Source organism: Salminus brasiliensis, chromosome 16, assembly GCF_030463535.1.
Source record: "Salminus brasiliensis chromosome 16, fSalBra1.hap2, whole genome shotgun sequence".
In the NCBI taxonomy this organism is placed as follows: Eukaryota; Metazoa; Chordata; class Actinopteri; order Characiformes; family Bryconidae; genus Salminus; species Salminus brasiliensis.
This window is the reverse complement of record NC_132893.1, coordinates 4,839,192-4,859,633: the sequence shown is the minus strand read 5'-3', so window position 1 is coordinate 4,859,633 and position 20,442 is coordinate 4,839,192. Positions and strand designations below refer to the sequence as shown.

At 43.8% G+C, this 20,442-nt stretch overlaps 1 protein-coding gene across 1 annotated transcript in view; it reads right to left on the bottom strand.

Moving 5' to 3' along the window:
* Nucleotides 1-20,442, bottom strand: part of myo18aa (myosin XVIIIAa) — a 111,802-nt gene that overhangs the window by 8,451 nt on the left and 82,909 nt on the right. Inside the window, exons 30-39 of the mRNA XM_072658532.1 lie at nucleotides 19,245-19,355; nucleotides 18,973-19,077; nucleotides 14,978-15,124; nucleotides 13,789-13,902; nucleotides 10,542-10,658; nucleotides 10,339-10,422; nucleotides 8,097-8,234; nucleotides 7,508-7,693; nucleotides 5,904-6,043; nucleotides 4,094-4,138 (exon numbers count right to left, since the gene is read on the bottom strand). Of these exons, the coding sequence (XP_072514633.1) occupies nucleotides 4,094-4,138; nucleotides 5,904-6,043; nucleotides 7,508-7,693; nucleotides 8,097-8,234; nucleotides 10,339-10,422; nucleotides 10,542-10,658; nucleotides 13,789-13,902; nucleotides 14,978-15,124; nucleotides 18,973-19,077; nucleotides 19,245-19,355 (1,187 nt within the window). The remainder of the gene's footprint in view (nucleotides 1-4,093; nucleotides 4,139-5,903; nucleotides 6,044-7,507; nucleotides 7,694-8,096; nucleotides 8,235-10,338; nucleotides 10,423-10,541; nucleotides 10,659-13,788; nucleotides 13,903-14,977; nucleotides 15,125-18,972; nucleotides 19,078-19,244; nucleotides 19,356-20,442) is intronic.

The following is a 20,442-nucleotide window of genomic DNA, read 5'->3' as shown; positions in this document are numbered from 1 at the left end:
CTTGCTAGCATTCTTGCTCGGCTGCAACACAAGTAGTCAGTAAGATAGTCTCACAATGACAAACGCCCGTGAGCTCTCTCCAAACTTATCAAGGCCTGAGATACTTCAGAGAAACTGTGCAGACTGCAAGCTGAGCATCTGTCGGCCCACAAGGTTCATAATAGCCCCGGTAATTCCTTCCAATAGAGGAATAAATATGTAAATATTGCCTACCTGCCCACCGTATCTGAGGGGGCTCTAAATGAAAACAGCAGTTTCAATATGCTACAGTGGAGAGTTTAGTGCTGACAGCTCTGTTTGACAGTGCAGGCTACGAAGCTCGGGATGTTCATCTGCTGCATTTGCATCCCAATCTAATAAGACTCTTGTGGAATAGAGCACAGTTGTTCTTCGGTCCGGATCTCTTAAGCTAAATTCGATCATGTTCCTGTGGGCGAGACGAGGGCAGAGTAAACCTCCTAATATTGTTATGGTTGAAAAAGAAAGTTGAGAAGATAATCAACAGGCACTGCTGTTCTTCTACACGCTTCTTAGAGGCGGTAGAAGAGACAGGATGAGAGACCAAGTCCAAGTCCAGTGTGGTCTCGGCCTGGCTTGGTCAGTGGGTCAGGGATCAGTCAAGCTAATTTGAGTTTTTGAACTGTTCCTTTAGCTCAAATCAGAGTCGGGGCCCTGGTTGGTCCAGCGGACGAAGGCTCTGTCATTGTGATCAGAGGGTCGCTGGTTCGTATCCCGATCACGCTGCTCGCCATCGGCAGCCGGGCTAATTGCCTCGAGAGAACGCAATAGGCCTTGCTCTATCTAGGGTGGGTAGATGGTGATGGTGATCCCCCCCCACATCACTCTAGTGCGGTGCCGGCCACTAGCTGGGTATGCAGCACTTCCCTCCAGGGGCATTGGTTGGTTGGTTGCCTGGTGACGTTGCATCGGCGGCAGATTGGGAAAAAGAGTTTGTGGCTGGCTGTGCACGTGTCAGAGGGGGCGTGTGTTGGGGGGAGGGAGAAAATACGTATGGGTTGGGTAATTGGCGATCTAAACTGGGAAGAAAATGAAAAAAATCTTAAATGATATTATAAAAATATAAAATTAATAAAAATATATATATATAAAAATCTAATCAGTCAGATATTTAGAGATTCATCTATTGGTCTAAGCATTCACAATCATTTTAAGTCCTACAGTTCGAAGAGCCTTCAGAAAATTATTGAATAAAGCGTTAAATTTAACGTTAATCCAACAGAGGAACAGACTCGTGAAATCTAAAAAATACATTAATTCATAGATAATTAGCAAAAACTAAAAATGCAATGAATTCAGTCTGATGTCAGTTTTACCTTGTCCATGGGAATACATTTTTTTATACATACCATATCGCCCAGCCCTAGGTTACGATAAAATTTGTACCAAAAACGGAAATGAAATGCTGAGATTATTAATACAGTATGTATCCAAACATCTTGTCCTGGCTGTTCTAGTGTTGTAGAGGTAGCAGTAGAGGCAGCTGTAGAAGTAGCTGTTAGGAAGCCCATGACCTCAAGTTTTTTGGGGTTTTTTAATGCTGAAAAAGTGATGCTTGTCATTACCCCAACACATCATTACCATCTCAAAACTGGCTGTGACGGTAATGACACCTAGTGATGGTAATGCCAGGCTTTCAGTTTCACCAGCAGTACCTTTTTATACTGTTTAGAAATGAAAGTTAAATGCAAATTAAACTTCCTAAAAATAATTTTCACTGTTTTTCTGTCAACAAGGCTGTAAGACATCAGTAGAGAGTGGCCTGGATTTCTGCATTACAACTCTTGGCAAATACACGTCCATTCTTTAATTCTATATATTATCAGACTAGGCCATCATCAAGTCTTTGCTCATTTCATTATTTCCAAAAGATACGAGCCCCAACTGAAGAATCACCCAGGTGTAGAATAGAAAGACCCCCCTGTCTTAACTGTAGACCCCCCCTGTCTTAACTGTTGATCCATAACTATGATGGTTATTTCTATATATTCATGTGTTCATTAAGAATGAGCCCCGCTAAAAGCCTTCATGAGAAAACACAAAGAAATCCAAAGCATATGCTAGATGCGACACACTTGCCCACACACACACCCACACTGAGCAGCATTTGGACAGAGGCACTTTGTAATGGAGTGCTTTGCACTTGATGTCACACCCAATTTGCGTCCCATGCCTTAAACCACTGAGGCTGGAACCGCTCGGGCTCCAAGCAACAAACATGCATGGCCAGTTCAGATCTGGACATTAATCAGTTGTGACAACACAGTCCTATTGGTTGCATATCTCTGTTCCACCCAATTAGATTTATCATTAAAGCTCCTGTAGGTACCCCCCCCCCCCCCGCGCCCCCACCCCCAACAGCCCGCCTCCGCCACCACCGCCCTCCTCCTCCTCCTTTACTTATACTGTTCTACTGTTCAGTCATCCAAACTCTGACGCTCACATTGCGTTATACACACACGTGCACAAAAAAGAAAAAGTGCCACATTAATCAAAGCACACAGCGGGGGGGCGGGGGTATGGGGGGGGACGGGGGTATGGCTCATAATAACAGCTCTAGTTAACGCCTGGAAATGAACCAAACACTGGAGGTAGGAGGATGCTCCCCCAATCCTAGTTCTGAATGAGTCAGGACTTGTGTATTCAGTATCTGATTACTGTGTCTGAGTCAGTCACTGCTGCTGATGATATTAATTAAGCAAATTCATTCAGAAATAAATAATAATTATACATATACAAATATATAAACGGGATTATACTAGTTGTGAAATCTGATTGGCTGGGCCGGGTTTAAAGCTAATATACTCAATGTATACATAGCATCAGTTTATCTATCCATGCTAGCCACAGTACAATGATCAGTATCTAGTATTTTAATAATTGAATAATTTACCAGGCCTCGAGACCACAACGCCTCCACAAGGGTCACTCAAACTCGAGCGAGCGAGGAAGCTTAAGCCAGGGAAGGGAGCGGGTTATCCATGCTAGGCTAAAAGCTAACCTTAGCCTACTGGCTTTTAGCATCTCTCAAGGAATCAATTTTAATCAAGCCTTTGCTCTTTATAGATGTAGCAATTCAAAACGAGGTTGGAAACGACAACAATTAATTTACCATATATATATTATTATTATTACTATTATTATTTTTAATAGTTGCAACTATTGTATACCACTGTGTGTTTCAACCATGGTTACATCTCTCATTGTGTAATCCCTTTAAACCCTGTATGGAGGCCCACCCATCCTAAATAGTATCATTTACATCACCTTTATAGGCCCTAAAATAGAACCCTGTGGCACTCAGTTAGAAACTATATCAATAACCAAGAGGCTTAAGGCATTGTCCAGCCTGAGAGAAGGTTCTATAATAACAATAATAACAACAACAACAGCAATAATAATAATAATAATAATAATAATAATAATGTTTTATCTTCTGCAACTATTCTTATAAGGCTGTGTGTTTCAACCATGGTTAACCCATTAAACCCTTTAAACCTTTTAAACCCTGTATGTAGACCCACACCTCATTCATATTGTAGTTCACATTATTTTCATAAGCCCTAAAAGTGAACCCTGTGGCACGCCACACAATCGGGTAACCTAAACCCCTATACGGTAGTTAAGGGTTTTATACGCTTTAGGGTTAATAACTGAATCAATGACCTAGGGTTTGTCAGGGGGGTTGTCAGCAAATCCAGCCTGGAAGGAGGTTCTGCACATGATCTAGGAGGTCTACTGCGTGGGCCACATCCCCCCACTGCAAGCTCATCAGCTTATTTTTAACAGTACGCTGACTGTGTAAGGGGGGTCAGAAGTGTTAAACACAACGAAGCAAGAACACACTCAACACACACATGGGATAGATGCGGCGAGTGGTCAGATCCACACATGCAGGATACATCGGATGAGGGATGGAGTTAAAAATGCTCAAACCAATGAAAATTAATGAGGAGGGGGGGCATTGACACAATGTTAGGTCATGCAGATCCGTTTAGGCCTCATGCACCTAATCTTAATACAGAACCACTGGTGTCAGACAAAGGGGCAAATGGCGAGTGTTTCAGGTCCTCACGTTTTGTTCTTCCTTTTCTGATACTTTGTCACCATGTCTTGTAGACTGTCACATGACACACAAACGGAGAAGAGAGAAGAGAGAAGAGAGAAGAAGATGAGTGAGCTTCAAATCAAACACAGAGGGGAAAAAAGACTGATAAAAAAAATCTCTCCTTCTAATGTGGGGCAACTGAAAGAGATAGGAACGGAGCATTTAACCATTATGATCACAATACATACAATATACACTTACAGAGCAATTTATTAGGAAGGTAGGCCCTTCTTGGTACACTTGGTAGAGCCTCCTTTAGCTCCTAAAGCAGCCTCAGTTCTTTATGTCATGCATTCAAGACGATGCTGAAAATCGGCCACATATATATTATTATTATTACTATTATTATATTTATTAGTTGCAACTATTGTATATCACTGTGTGTTTCAACCATGGTTACATTGCTCATGGTGTAATCCCTCTAAGCCCTGTATAGAGCTCCACCCATCCTACATAGTATCATTTACATCACCTTTATAGGCCCTAAAATAGAACCCTGTGGCACTCCACATAATCTGGTAAACTAAATGGCTACACTCTAGGGCTAAAAACTGATTCAATAACCAAGGGATTTAAGGTATTGTTCAGCATGAGAGGAGGTTCTATAATAATGGTATATTTATAACAATGGATATTATAAATAGTATCATTTACATCACCTTTATAGGCCCTAAAATAGAACCCTGTGGCACTCCACAAAATCTGGTAAACTGAAGGCCACTGAAGAACACTGGAATCCTCATTATCATGTTCATGAAGACATTTTCATTCTGGAAGTAGCCATTAGACGAGTCTTTAGCATCCAAAGCATTCAAAAATGATTGGTAAAAAGTATCGGGACACCTGCTCCTACATTGATCCTTCAGAAATCAGAGTGGTTCTCAGAGTTACTGTAGCCTTTCTGTCAGCTCCAACCAGTCTCCGACCGCTCTCATTCATCTGCAGGACTGAAGCTCACTGGATGTAACTCTAAGACTGTTGTGCTGCAAATTTCAGGTGATCAGCAGTTCCAGACATACTCCAATCAGCAAATCGCGCTCATGGAGGTCACCTTTTCCCCCTTTCTGATGTTTGATGTGAACATTACCTGAATCATTTTCAGGTCTGCATAATTGTATGCATTTCCCTGCTGCCACATGATTGGCTCATTAGAGAATTGCATTAATAAGTAGGTGTACAGGGCTTCCTAATAAACTGCTTGGTGAGTGTAAATGTATATTTTCGGAAAGACAAGCAAATGTTTCTGTCTGTGTGTGTGAGTGTGTTTCCTTTCTTTGTGCAGTTGCTTCTCCCTGACCTACTATTTGCCTGGGGAAAGAAACTGAAGGGGAGGTATAAACTATCACTCTCTGCATTGTTTACTTTAGAGACACACAGAGCTAGTATAACTCTCCTCCAGCTTGGTGAAAAGCAGCCTCCTCAGTGGGACGCTAAACAAGAAGTGAAAAAGAAAAACAACCACACCAACACAGACACAAGAAAAAGGCTCCAGGGACGCCATTAAACCAATCCGCTATCACAAGCAGGGAGAGAAAACAGCTCACAGATGAAGAGCTGAGAGGGAAAAAATAGAGAACGAATTTGAGCTCTTTTAGAACATGGCTAAAACTGAGCTCACCGACCTGGAGTCTGTGTTTTATATCAATGCATGGAATCTGCAGAGGCCTCATCTCTCGCAGTCGTTTCTTGATAGTACACGGGTTAAAGAATCAGAAGAAGTCACAGTGTGATGAAACCCAGAGCAACAGGGAGGAACTCTGCTACCAGGAGAACGTACCTGTTAATTAGGTCATCGTTATCGTCACTCTCCATCTCGTCCTCGATGGCCGCCTGTAGATCCCCAATCCTCTTAAAGGCCAGCTTGAGGTCTGCCTGCAAGCTCTGATTGGCTGCTTCCAAGCTCTCAATGTCCATTTCCTGTTGGAAGAGAAAAATCACTTGTTTGTGCTGGTTTCTGACCAGGGGTCATCTAAACAGTCTGAACTGAATCAAACTGAAATGAATCAAACTGAACTGAATAGATCAGACTGCATTAGTCACGTATTCATAATCCCTCACCTGCAGGACCTGGACCTTTTTCCACAGTCTGAACCAAACTGACTGGAGCTGAACTGACTGCAGCTGAATTGAAGTGAACTGAACTGAAGTGAACTGCTGTGTTCAGACTGGAATGGAACTGAAGCAAACTGACCTAAAATAAACTAAACTGAACTGAATTAAACTGAACTGATCTGAATTAAACTGAACTGAAATGAACTAAAATAAGCTGAGCTGAATTAAGTTATATTGAACTGAACAACTTGACTGAACTGAACTGAATCAAAATGAAATGAATCAAACTGCACTGAAATTAGTTAAGTTAAACTGAACTGAACTGAACTTAACGGACCTGAGCTAAACTGAACTAAACAAACTGAACTGAATTAAACTGAATCACACTGAGGTGAATTAAACTAAACTGAATGAAAAGATTTGAATGAAACTGACATTAATTTGTTTAAGCTGAAGAGATTTAAAAATGAAACTGAACTGAATTAAACTGAACTGAAGTGAACTGCTGTGTTCAGACTGGAATGGAACTGAACCAAACTGAACAGAATTAAACTGAACTGAACTGAATTAAACTGAATAGAACAGACTGCACTAGTCACTTATTCATGATCCTTTACCTGTCGCACCTGGACCTTTTTTACAATCTGAACCGAACTGAACGAACTGAATGGTGTGAAATGAACTGAAGTGAACTGAACAGAATGAAACTACAATAAAACTATAAAATTAGATTAATCTTAACTGCATAAATGAAAACGAACTAACTAAACTAAACCAAGCTTTATTTGAACCGAATGTATCTGAACTGAACAGAATCAAACTGAGTTGCATTGAACTAAATGAATTGAAATGCACTGAACGGAACTGAACTAAATTGAATTGAACAGAACCGAGTGAGCTGTACTGAACTGAACTGAACTGAATTGAACTGAACTGAACCGAGTAAGCAGTACTGTACTGAACAGAACAAAACAAAACAGAACAGAACAGAACTGAATTAAATTTAATTTAATTGAACTGAACCGAGTGAGCTGTACTGAACTGAACTGAACTGAACTGAACTGAACTGAACTGAACAAAACAGAACAGAACAGAACAGAACAGAACAGAACAGAACAGAACAGAATTGAACCGAGTTAGCTGTACTGAACAGAACAGAACAGAACAGAACAGAACAGAACTGAATTGAATTGAATTGAATTGAATTGAATTGAATTGAATTGAATTGCACAGAACTGACCTACATTGAACTGAACTGAACAGAACGGACTGTTCTAGTCCTTTATTCATCATTTTTCCCAATCCTACAGAATTCCTGCCCCTGCCTACCAGTTCATGTTTCTTCCGGCTGGCCTCCGCCTCTTTCTTGGCCAGCTCGGTCATCTCCTCCTTGATATCGCGGATCTGCCGCTGCATTCGCTTGTTCTGCTCCTTCTCCCGGTTCTCACTGGTCATGCGCTGGTCCTTCTCCTCCGTCATTTTCTCCAGGTTCTCCTTCAGCCGCGCCACCAGAGTCTACCGATGAGATGAGAGAGAGTAATGAAGAGGAGGTCATGGACGATCATATTGGACAGAGGTTCATAATCAATTCTAGTATCATTTCTAATAAAATACTGGACAAAAGAGAGCGATATTAGAGACACTGCTCAGAACTGGGAATCAGATTTCCGGAAATCAGCTTTGTCACCATGGCCGCTGCTAAAAGCAGCATAGATGCGTTGAGGTGAGAACTGAATCAATGGGGAATGCTGAGCAACTTGCTGTTGTATGTGAGGCTGTAGCTCAGGTCCTGAAAGCACTGCATGAGTGGGAGTGGAGGAAAATCAATGGATTTCCACGCTGAGGCGTTTGCTCAATGGCTTTTAGACAGCCTAGCAACCCGGCCACCCACACAGCAAGCGTTCTCTCGCTCTCTCACCTCCAGGCGTTTGATCTGGGTCCTCTCGTACTCCAGCTTAGTATCCAGCTCGCGAATCTTGGCCTCCTGTCGGCTGACCAGGGACTTCTCCACCATGGACTGCTCCTGGAACTCCAGCTGGCTTTGTAAAGACTGGAGCTGTGCCAAAAAAACGACAAGCTTATCAGCTCAAAGATCATCACCTATCACCTCTACATTATACAATAAGTACACATTTACACACACACACACACAACTGTCTCTACTGACCAGGGAAGAAGGCTTTCCACTACTATTTTGGAGGGGCATTGTTGGATGCTCACCACCTCACCATCATCATCCCCAACTCATCCCAAATGTATCGGGCGGAGAATAAAGATCCACTGATCCACAGCTGATGCTGTGGGGCTTTACACCCCTCTAGCCCACACCTGGCATTAGGAGGCATGATGCCTATTGGTTCAGGTTGATCTGCCCCAGAGAGTCCTATTCTATTGCCAATACACCTCTACAGGGACTAGACAAGCTGTGTGTCACAATCTGTATCAGAACTGGGTGCGACTTAAAGTAGCCGAATGTATTCATTAGAATGGGTGTCCACAAATATTTGGACATACAGTGTATATGTACTTGTGCAAAGATAATATACAGTATTCTATTCTACTCCAACAACCCAAATCTGGCCTCAACTGTGCTGCTAGATTCAACAGATGGCACTGAGAAATCTGAGAGTCTTCCAAGCCATTCCTCATTACCCCCCTACAGGTAACATGAATCGAGTTTCCCTGAGAGTTACCTGTAGATAAACAAACTTTCATCTTCGGTATTGCATCGAAGACAAAGCGCACAGAAGATGTGCCTAGACTTCACAACTGCAGATCAGGATCATGAGCTCTATTCTTATTTAATAACAGAAAAAAAGGCCAGAAGATCCAGAAGAAAAAAAGCCGCCAGCTTTGAGGAACGGAGAACTTTGCGCTTTCGTTTGCGACGCCTGCTGTTAAGCTTCACCCACATGTCGTCTGGACTATTTAAATGCTCTCGCATGACTCTTGCAATATGACCACTCTCTACTGCGGTGTGTCCAGCATCCCTTGATACAAATAAGGAGCTTTAAGCAGCAGAAAAAAAGGGCCAAATCTGCAGCTCTCAACTGGGTGTCATTAAAGCAAGTGAACTGCGCTTGTCCAGAGAGTAGCTAATCGCTGCAGGAAGGCCCACCAGCTTTAGATAAGAATCTCAGAAGATAGGAGCTTGTTAGAGCTATTTTAATGCCTAAGAGTGTGAAGACTGAGAACCAGGCCTCTGTTCACTTCAGACAAGAGCAAATGATGCACCCATCAGGGCTGCCCCCTCAAAGTCAACTAGTTAGCTAATCTGTTGCTGTAGTTGTTGTAGAGTTAGGGTGGGGTGGGTAAGGTGGGTAGGATAGTGTGGGTAGGATAGGGTGGGTATGGTAGTGTGAGTCAGGTGGGTAGGGTGGGGTGGGACAGGTGGGTAGGGTAGGGTGTGGTGGGTAGGGTAGGGTGTGGTGGGTAGGGTGTGGTGGGTCGGGTGGGTAGGGTAGGGTGGATCAGGTGGGTAGGGTATGGTGGGACAGGTGGGTAGGGTAGGGTGGGTAAGGTGGGTAGGGTGTGGTGGGTCAGGTGGGTAGGGTGTGGTGGGTCAGGTGGGTAGGGTGTGGTGGGTCGGGTGGGTAGGGTGTGGTGGGTCGGGTGGGTAGGGTGTGGTGGGTCAGGTGGGTAGTGGTGTGTTGGGACAGGTGGGTAGGATGGCTAAGGAGGGGAGGGTAGGCATTCGTAGCAAGGAGACCCAGAGAGCACACTTGGCTTCACCTCATGGGGCTCCTGGCTACGAAAGGCTGTGGCATCACTAGGGATAGAACCTTCAGTCTCCTAAAGATAAGACCAATGCTTAGACAACTACACCACTCTGAAGAACCCTTTGAGCTTACGTTTAAGCATCTCCTTTTCCTGCGGCTTAAACACCCGGGGGATTTTTCCTTCAGCTAGATTATAGTTTAAAACACTGTCAGCATTTGTAACAACTGCTAGCCCCACTGTCTAAAGACGCCAATACCTTCATAACACTCCAAATGATGCTATCCTGAGAAAGTCATTTCCTGATAATGACCTAAACAACTGGAATTATTGGTAAAAGATCTGAAAGTAACTTCTCACGTTCTTCCTCTTAGGGTCTTCTGGGGCTTCCGTAATGATTAGCGTGATTTGGACCACTGTCAGAGACCCAGCACACTACGTACCTTGTCCTGAATCTCTTGCTTCTCCTTTCCAGCTTCTTCCAGTTGAGCTTGGAGGTCACTGATCTGGGCCAGGTCCCTTGCAGACTAAAATCAAAACACACACACACACACACAGTCATGCCACCGTTCAAAAGTACCCTCAGACATCTACTGCCCAATAACAACAGCACAGACAGAGAAAAGAACAGGAGCTCCTCGTTAACCTGGGCCACAGCTGCCTTGTGCTTCTTCATCAGCTCGTTCATGTCCTCTTGGTCCTCCTCCAGGCGAGACTGCAGGTCATTCTTCTCCCTCTGCAGCCGGCTCATCTGCTCCTCCAGCTAAGAGACAGAATATAAAGTAAGCTTATGGCTCCTGAACTCAAGGCCAAGACTCCCTTTATTCCCAGCGAAACAGAAACGAGAGTGAGAGCGAGTTCTTCAAATGCACCCCCCACATACACACACTTGCCACCCCCAAATTAAACAAGACTTTCCCAAAAGACCACGTGAAAGTAGCCATAATTAAACACACCAATTAGCAGCTCTGGGCAACCTCCCACAGGAGTATAGCTGTCATTTAAGTGCCATTAGGGCCGTTAATATACACCCCCTCCTGCAGAGATGCCAAATTAATAGTGAGAAAGTAGATGACATCAAAATAAATGTAATAATAATGAGCTCATGAAGATGAAAGATAGCATCGATGCCAGCGCCTTCCTTAATAACCATAAAATAGCAAAACCGATAGCAGTGATATTATATTTAGATTAGGGGGCATATCCAGAGGTCAGCGGATTAGCCTGCAGACTGTGCCGTCACATCTCCATTCTTATGTTCTTAAGGTGTTCATTAAGCTCTTTTGCTGATGAAATGGAGGTGTAGTGAGGTGTAGCCTTGTTTTCAGTCATGCTGCTCGAGCTATATAGCTCTAGGTCTGTGTTCTAACCTAATGTACAGCTAATTCTGCTGCATAGCTCTAAGCCTAATGTTCACTTAAGCTGCCATAGCCGTCTAGCTATATGTGCCCCTAACCTAGCATCCATCCATGCATTGTAAACACTCCTCATATAATCTATAACTAAAATACTATGTAACAGTGGTTCTTTGAGGCTTGGGGAGTTTTTCCTATTGACCCTTGGTTCCTCTCATTGCTTCTCCCCAGTTTGTGAGAGTTGGGAGTCTGCATGTTCTTAATGGGGTTTTCACTTTGAGTCTTGGTTCCTCCCAGTGGTTCTTTTTTTATGCTTTTAAGGGGGTGTTTACTGACTGAGTTCGGGTTTCTCTCAGTACTCCTTCCTCATAAGCTTACGGACAGTTCTCTGGGTTCCTCTCATTGGTTCTTGGTTTCTTCTTTTTTTTGAGGCGTGGGCCGCTGCGTTCACATTACCAGGCTCACTCAAATTTGCCCTTTTTCAGAGCTGGACAGCCCTGAACATCAAGATTCATCAGAGTCACTTTCATATGTGGTCCTAGATCGGCTACATATCCGACAGGTGGGTGTGCGAATATGTGGGTCAGATTTCAGCAGTTCTTTTTTGGCTGCACGCTCACGCTTAGCGTGGCTGGTGATGAAGGCCAAAGTCTCTACATTTAGCAATGTTTTCAATGTTTCAATTTTTCGTTGAAGGACGGGACTTCATCTGTGAACAGATGGCATGCTGAGCGACATGAGAACTCATTCTTCAGAGAACACCTGTGAATGTGAACTGTCAAGACCACCAAATCCGATCTGAGCAAAAATCGGAATTGATTAACCAGGCTTGCAATGCGATCGTAGCCCTGGTTCCTCGTTTTTAGAGAACGTCTACCTTTGAGTCTTGGTTCTTCTCAGTGTTTCTGTTGCATACTCTTAATGGAGTGCTTCCTTTCGGTCTTTGGTCTTGGTTCCTCTTAGCGTTTCTTTCACATTCTTCTTAGGAGGTTCTCCTTTTAATGTGGGTTCCTCTCCATGGTGTAAAGTGAGGCTCATTGGATTTGAACCCAGGCCACCATGTTGGTGGGCCGACACGCTACGAGAGAGCTACCACGATCACGTGACCAACGGCCCGAAGTGCAGAGCACTTAATCTGAAAGCAGGCAAAATGGAAACGAAAATAAAGCCACTGCGAGACTGCCGCTCTGCCGCTTCACCAAAGCAGCAGTTATGAAAGCGGCCAACAAACGAAACTTAAAATGGGTGGGATTAATAACGGGTGGAAAACAAAGCAAACGTTGCATCTAACGTAGGGAAAAGGCGTGAAAACAGCTACCCCAAACAAGTGGCTCTTCCTCATGCTCTTTGGCATTTCTTCCTGCCGCTATCCTCCACAGAGATGCTGATTAGGTGGCCGCAGCCACAATTGTGCAAAAAGGCTGCTTCATACCAAAATGAGGGTATGAAATAACAAGGCTAATTGAGCTTCCTACAGCCTGGGAAACACCTCTCTCGAAGTTCTTGAGCTTCTACTAGCAGTCTGCGAATCGTGAAGAGGTGAACCTGTTTCTTGCTATACCTTTAAAACATGAAAAGAGAGGTTTAAATATCCATAGGAAGCGCCAGCAGCACGGCCTTAATGACTGTGTTGCTGCCATTTTGTAGTAAGAAACAGAGCAGGACTGAAGACGGTAATTACACGCAGTAATTGCATGTTGCTGGCGAAGGCAGAGACGAGGAGATTACATGCTTTAACTCCCATCGTCTCCCCCGTACTCACACACAATAACACACAATAACCAACCGCACAGCTCATCAGAGCACGGGCTGCACCTGCATTCACCAGCCAAAAACAAAGGCCACCCCCGCACAATAGCCGAGAATTAATCCAGGGCACGGAAACCGGGGTGAACGTCCTATTCATACCCTTAAATTATGCAGTGTGTCTCGGGCGAAACAACTGCGGATGAGTTTGGGTGCATTGTGGGAAAAAAAAACAAAAAAAACATGCGGTGAATGTGTGCTTGTCCTTGAGAGGAATGATTCAGGCTGACTAGTGCTTCGTGTTTTTCAGGGTCAGACAATGCGTGTGGAAGGAGAATGAACACTTTGTCGATAGTCGTCAGTTAGCATTGCTAACCGATTCCCTCGAGCCCTCTCAAAAGCACAGCAAGTCGAATCAATCTGGGAGGTGCCTTTTCTTTGCTAACAGAATAGAATTCTAAATGTGGACCCTCACTGCCTTTGTCTGGGTCCGCGCTTTGTTATCAGTGCCCCTTGATAAGCGCACTGTACTGTTTTACAGCAATTACACAATATTAAAATAAATAAATAAATAAACATCAGCGTAAATAATAACGGAGGGGCTCGAATTCAAAAGTCTTTCTTTGTGCTGAGAGTGAAGGACCACAGCTCTATTCACGAAGCACCTGGCTTTCTCAGTGCTGCCACGTCACACCACCTCAGCCTCTTGTGGACCTTCAATCCAGTGCCCTTCACTGACTGGCAGAGGGAAAATAGAGCGCGAGAGCGCGAGAGAGCCAGATATTGACTCACAGACATCTTGGCCTTGGACATGTCCTCCATCTGGATATGCAAGTCCTCGATCTCCAGCTCCATGGACTTGCGAGCTTTTACAGCCGCAGCACAGGTGAACTCTGACTCCTCCAGCTGCAAGCACACACACACACACACACACACACACAGTCATGAACATACATACAGTTATTAAAACACAATGCCCTCATCATCATCTTTAACCCTCTCTACAAATGCTTGCCAATACAGGCCTAAGAAATAGAGAACAGTTGACTGGTTCGAGTCCCGGGTCACGCTGCTTGCCATCGGCAGCCGCAGTCGGAGAGGGCACAATTGGCCTTGCTAACTTAGGGGTGGGTTGAGGGCACTTTCTGTCCACATCACTGCTAGTCTGTTAGCTGTTGTATCCGGGCTGGGGAACCTTCAAGCATGCTGGCTATCTGCCGATGCTCCAGCAGTGGCAGTTTGGAAAAAGGCGGTGGCTCTGATTCAATCAGACTAGGAGAGATGTGGGCAGGAAGTGCCAATAACCCATGTGCTAGTCTTCCCTAGCCTAGTGTTTGGGGGCATTGCTAGTGACAGGGTTCACATAACTCCATGGCCATTGGGTTCTCCCAGCAGTTACCTGAAGATGAAAACTAAAAATGTAGCTAACTGATGGCTTACTGACGTAAAAACCCTGATGCTGGCCTACAAAGCCAAGAATTGGACAGTCCCTCCCTACCGGATGGCAACAGTCAAATAGTATGTCTTATATCTAGCTGTTGGGCATTGTGAATCCATACTGGCTGATTGTATTTGGCAGTATCTAAGCTTGGAGGTATGTTTGGACTCTAGTCTATTAGCCTATTCACTCTACTAGGGAGATTTCCTAAATGGGCAGCTAGGCACTTCTGTAAGTGTCTCTGGATATGAGCATCTGCTAAATGCCATAAATCCTGTGACTCAGGGGGAATCCTCTGCATATCGATGGAGGCTCCCTGATGCCCGCAACTCATACACAATATCCTGGATATGGAGACATTGTTTTTCAGGTCTGCATTCGAGCGAGACAAAGTGAGTGAGTGACTGGTCCCTCTTTTTGCTCAGTAGACCTATCAGTGTTCTCTGGGGGCGGGATTTACACTCGACCTCTCTCTCTTTCGTAGTATCATAGTACCTCCCTGAAATGAGTTTTTGCAGGGTGGGATGTCCATAAAAAGCCCACCTGGTTCTTAAGTTGCGATATCTCCCTCTTGCTCGGTGCATTGTTTTTCAGGTGATCCAGCATGACTTGAGCATCAGCCAGCAGGACTTTGGTGCGCTTAAGGTCCTTCTTCAGACGCCTCTCCGTCTCCACGTCCCTTTGGCCGACCTGGAGGCAATAAATGGGGCAGTGTGAGTTTCACACAGTAACATCACATTGCCTTGAATGTTGAACATATGGACAAAAGTATTGGGACACCTCGTTTTTTCTGTATCAAGGGTACAAAAAATGCATATCCCTGTAACATTCTCTACTATGCAGGGAAGAAGGCATTCTACTCGAGTTTGGAGAAGCATTGCTGCAAGGATTTGATTGCAATCATGTGTTAGTGAGGTCAGGGTGAGGTCTGGATCGCCATTGCACCTCATCCCCAACTTCCCAACTCATCCCAAATGTATAAATGTTGCCAGCAGGTTCATGTTGATCTGCTCCAGAGGGTCCTATGTGTGTATGTGTGTGTGCACTTGCACATCTGTGTCAGCAATGGGTGCAACTTAAAGCAGCTGAATGCATTTATTAAAAGGGGTGTCCACAAATATTTGGACATGTACAAGAACCAGTAATAAGTTGGTATGTTTGCACTGAAAGTGAAAAGTTCTGGTGCATTCTAAGACTCAAATACTGGAATTATTTAGTTCCCCGAGTTCAAGAACTTCAAGTGCAAATTCAAGTCATGTCCAAAAATCTCCAGTTGACACCCTGCATCTATTATAAATAAGGCCAGTCCAAAAACACTGCCCATCATTTATGCTCTACTGGTTCCATTATTGCAAACAGTGCTTGGTCCCCGATGATTGCCTTTGGCAATGTAGTTTGTAAGTGGTTGCTCAACTAGTGGCTACAACAGCCCATAGAAACCAACTACATGAATTCTAGACTAGCAAAATATTATCTGGTTGTCTTGGTTACTAGCAATGACCATTTATAGAAATGAACCGCATCAGCAGCCGGAGCCTGAGAGAGCACAATTGGCCTTGCTCTCTACGGGTGTGTAGAAGGCTTGCTCTCTCTCCCAGCAGCACTTCAGGTGATGCTAGCCGGCACAGGTGACGCCTAGCTGATGCATCAAACGAAGGATACCCCTGTGCTGTGTCAGTTCTCACTCTCCCAGTGTGGGGAGCATGAAATGTGATGGGGGAGAGTTCTAATGAGTGGGTTGGGTAATTGGCAAAAATCTAAAATTGGGGAGGAAAATTGGGTCAACATTAAAAATCGTAGTGAATATTTTTTTTATATACAGTGAGTCCAAGAAGTATTTGATCCCTTGCTGATTTTCTTTGTTTGCCCACTAATAAAGACACTATCCTTCTGCACTTTTAATGGTAGATATATTCTAACATGGAGAGACAGAATATCAAGACAAAAATCCAGAATATAATTTTAAAGAATATATTTTAATTAATTTGTATTTCAATGAGGAAAATAAGTATTTGATCCCTCTTGCCAAACACACTCAATACTTAGTGGCAAAGCCTTTGTTTGCAAGCACAGCGGTGAGACGTTTGTTGTAGTTAACCACAAGTTTAGCACACACACCAGGGGGAATTTTGGCCCACTCTTCTTTGCAGATCCTCTCTAAATCATGAAGGTTGGTGGGCTGTCGCTTGGCAACTCTGACCTTCAGCTCCCTCCATAGATTTTCGATCGGATTGAGGTCTGGCGACTGGCTGGGCCACTCCATGACCTTAATGTGATTTTTCTTGAGCCAATCCTTTGTTGCCTTTGCTGTATGTTTAGGGTCGTTATCATGTTGGAAGACCCAACCACGGCCCATTTTCAGATCCCTGGCAGAGGGGAGGAGGTTGTCCCTCAGGATTGTGCGGTACATGGCTCCATCCATCTTCCCAGTGATGCGGTGAAGTAGCCCTGTACCCTTGGCAGAGAAACACCCCCAAAACATTATGCTTCCACCTCCATGCTTGACGGTGGGCACAGTGTTCTTGGGGTCATAGGCAGCATTTTTCTTCCTCCACACATGGCGGGTGGAGTTGAGGCCAAAAAGTTCAATTTTGGTCTCGTCTGACCACAAAACCTTCTCCCAATAACTTGGTTCATCTTTCAAATGATCATTGGCATACTTGAGGCGCGCCTCCACATGTGCTCTCTTCAGCAGGGGTACCTTTCGGGCACTGCAGGATGTGAATCCATTGTTGCGCAAAGTGTTGCCAATTGTTTCCTTGCAAACTGTGGTCCCAGCTGCCTTCAGGTCATTTGCTAACTCCTGCCGAGTGGTTGCAGGACGATTTCTGACTGTTCTCAGCATCATTGCCACCCCACGAGGCGAAATCTTCTTTGGAGCACCGGGCCGAGGTCTGTTGATTGTCATGTTATACTCTTTAAACTTTCTGATAATTGCACCAATAGTTGTTACTTTCACATCCAACACCTTACTAATCTTTTTGTAGCCCATTCCAGCTTTGTGAAGGTCAACAATTCTGACTCTGAGGTCCTGTGACAGCTCTTTGGTTTTACCCATGTTGGAGACTTGAAATCTGTGTGATCTGTCTGATTCTGTGGACAGGTGTTTTTCACACAAGTGATTAGTGAGAACAGGTGGCTTCAGGTCAGGTAACAAGTTGATTGGGAGTGTCTAACTGGTCTGTAAAAGCCAGAACTGCTAATGAATACTAAGGGATCAAATACTTATTTCACTCCATGAAATACAAATCAATTAATATATATTCCTTAGATTTATTTTCTGGATTTTCTTTTTAATATTCTGTCTCTCCATGTAAGAATACATCTACCATTAAAAGTATAGAATGATCATGTCTTTATTAGTGGGCCAACGAAGAAAATCAGCAAGGGATCAAATACTTCTTGGACTCACTGTATATATATTTATTTATATGAAATATTTAAATATATTTATTTATTGGTCACATTACGATAATGTTATCATAGTTCTGACTGGCCCATAATAAGTACGTAAGTATACTATATATACTGCTGTTCTGAGAGGGGGGCTTCTCTGCTGTCTGCTGCCCTCATCAAATCTATAGAGCTCTACCAATGCGGGCCACGGGTCGCGAGTTCGAATCCCACCCCATTTGCCATCTACAATTGGCCTTGCTCTCTCCAGGTGGGTAGAAGGCTTGCTCTCTCTCCTCTCATCAATCTTGAGCAATGTCGGCCGTTATAGGTGTTTGTTAGCTGGTGAGGTGTAGCTGGAGACCCAGCACTGTCTCCTGCTGATGCTAGGGGGAGCTACGGATGGGTGGGTTAATTGATAGAAGTAGCAAAGTGGGAAAAAAGGGGAACATTCGACAAACTTTTGTACAAAGTTTGTAAGAAAAAAGAAATCTTTAGAGCTCAATGCAACGTAAAAAAGACGTTAATTTACGATCCCCGTCCGATACAACCTTACGCTTTAGACCAGTGGTTCTCAAACAGTGGTCTTCAGGAACCTCCAACTGTCCAGATTTTTACTCTATCTCTCACTCTGAGCAATATTGAAGTATTGCGATATTACTGTTTTCAGTACCGTACCGATTCTCAAAAACACAGTATTGATTTATAATGAATAGTTTAACTGTAAAGTTCGGTGTCATAAAGTGGTTCATTTTAGGTGTTCCCACTGTTCCAATTGGATAAAAAGCCAACCTTACAATGCATATGATGCCATTCATAATATTATGGCAGTTTTCATTTAAAAATTCACAATATATTGCAGTATATGGAATCCTAACCCCAGTACCGTGTTACGTATGGTATTGCCAGGTTCTGGTCAATACACAGGCCTCGTAGCAGAGGTGTTCCCTGTTGTCACGTTTCTATCCAGAACCACTGCCTTTACTAAAAAACATTTCAGGAAGAGTGCAAGTGCTGGAACACAAATCTGAACACATGAGGATCGATCTGAGAACACATGAGGATCGATCTGAGAAAGTGCACAATGCATAGTGCTCATAATCGAGACCCAGCGTTGATGTAAATGCAGTGACTGTGGACTGTACCTGTTCCTGAGCACTCAGCAGTTTATTCTCCAGCTCTCTCCTCTCTCTCAGAACCCTCTGTTTATCATCGTACTCCTCCTCCAACTGCACTTCCATCTGCTTCAGCTGTCGGACACATCACACCACACACACGCACGCGCAAGGCGGCTCAGCAGGGGGTCTCCACAATAGAGTACACACATAGAAAGATCCCCATGATTGAAAAAAGGCATGAAAACTGGCATGAAAAGAGCCAGGGGTTAGAGTTAAGAGCACAATCCGGGCTGTCTTACCTTCTTGCTGCACGACTGTCTGATCTCCTCCACCTCTTCATCCTTGCTCTCGATGTCCTTCGAGTGCGTCTGCCTAAGCCTCTCCATTTCCATCTCCAGGCGAAGCTTGGCCTGTCACACACACACATACACACACACATACGTACACACACACAAAGCATCTATGAGCATGTTCCTTACAATTCCTTACAACTCCAAAGTGTAGCGAAACATTTTCTACTAATACGCTATGTGGTCAAAAGTTTGTGGACACCTGTTTGTCCTGGTTTCTTCTGAAATTTGGAAGTTTGTCCCTCATCTGCTGCAGAAACGGTCTCTACTCTTAAATAAATAAGGGGGGTAGGCATTGATATTAAACTATTGCTGGGAGTATTCTCTTGTATTCAGCAACAGCACAAGAGCTACTGATGTTGAATGGTCAGTGCTGCCACTCCAGGCCATCCAAAAGCATTGGATAGCGGTACTGGACTAATGCTGGGGGGCTTTATACCCCTCTAGCTGACGAGTAGCCTGCTCCAAAGCATCTCATTTAATTGACAGGCATCTAAAAAAAACTGATGTGGGTGCACATCACTAGTAAACTATTGGGAATATAGTGCCATGCATGGGAAATCCTCTTAAATCTAGTCTAAATATCTGATATTTCTCATTTTTAGAAATATTCTATGATCGTTCTGCTTCTTATTAAGTAATTGTTAAGTGATTTTATCTATTGAAAGTATCTTATTCCACTGGCAGATGGTTTTGCATGGCAATTGACAAAAGCTGCATTTGCTGAATTGGCAGCTGAATCCATTATTTCTTGAATTAAGCAAAATTAAACTAAAACACTCTCTTTCTCTACTTAGAAATACATTATCTTAATATTACTACAATATTTTTAAAATGGAAAACAGTAGATACTTAGACTAAATTTAAGTGGATTCAAATTATTAAGAGATCCTTATTTAAGGTAATTCTACTGGAAGGGGTTGAGTGTGAAAATGTGAGTCATAGTGAAAACCTTGGTAAAACTTAACACAGCAAAATTACCAGGAGGGATGGATACATTACTGAGAAACACAGTGATGTCCAGAATACAGCTGTCAAAGTCAAGCGTAGCCACTTCTGTCCTGGTTTACTGAGACTGTCATGGCGAGTATGAACGAACCAGCGACTTTTTCGGTCCCTAGCCTACCTCTCTTACCTTTAGGCAACG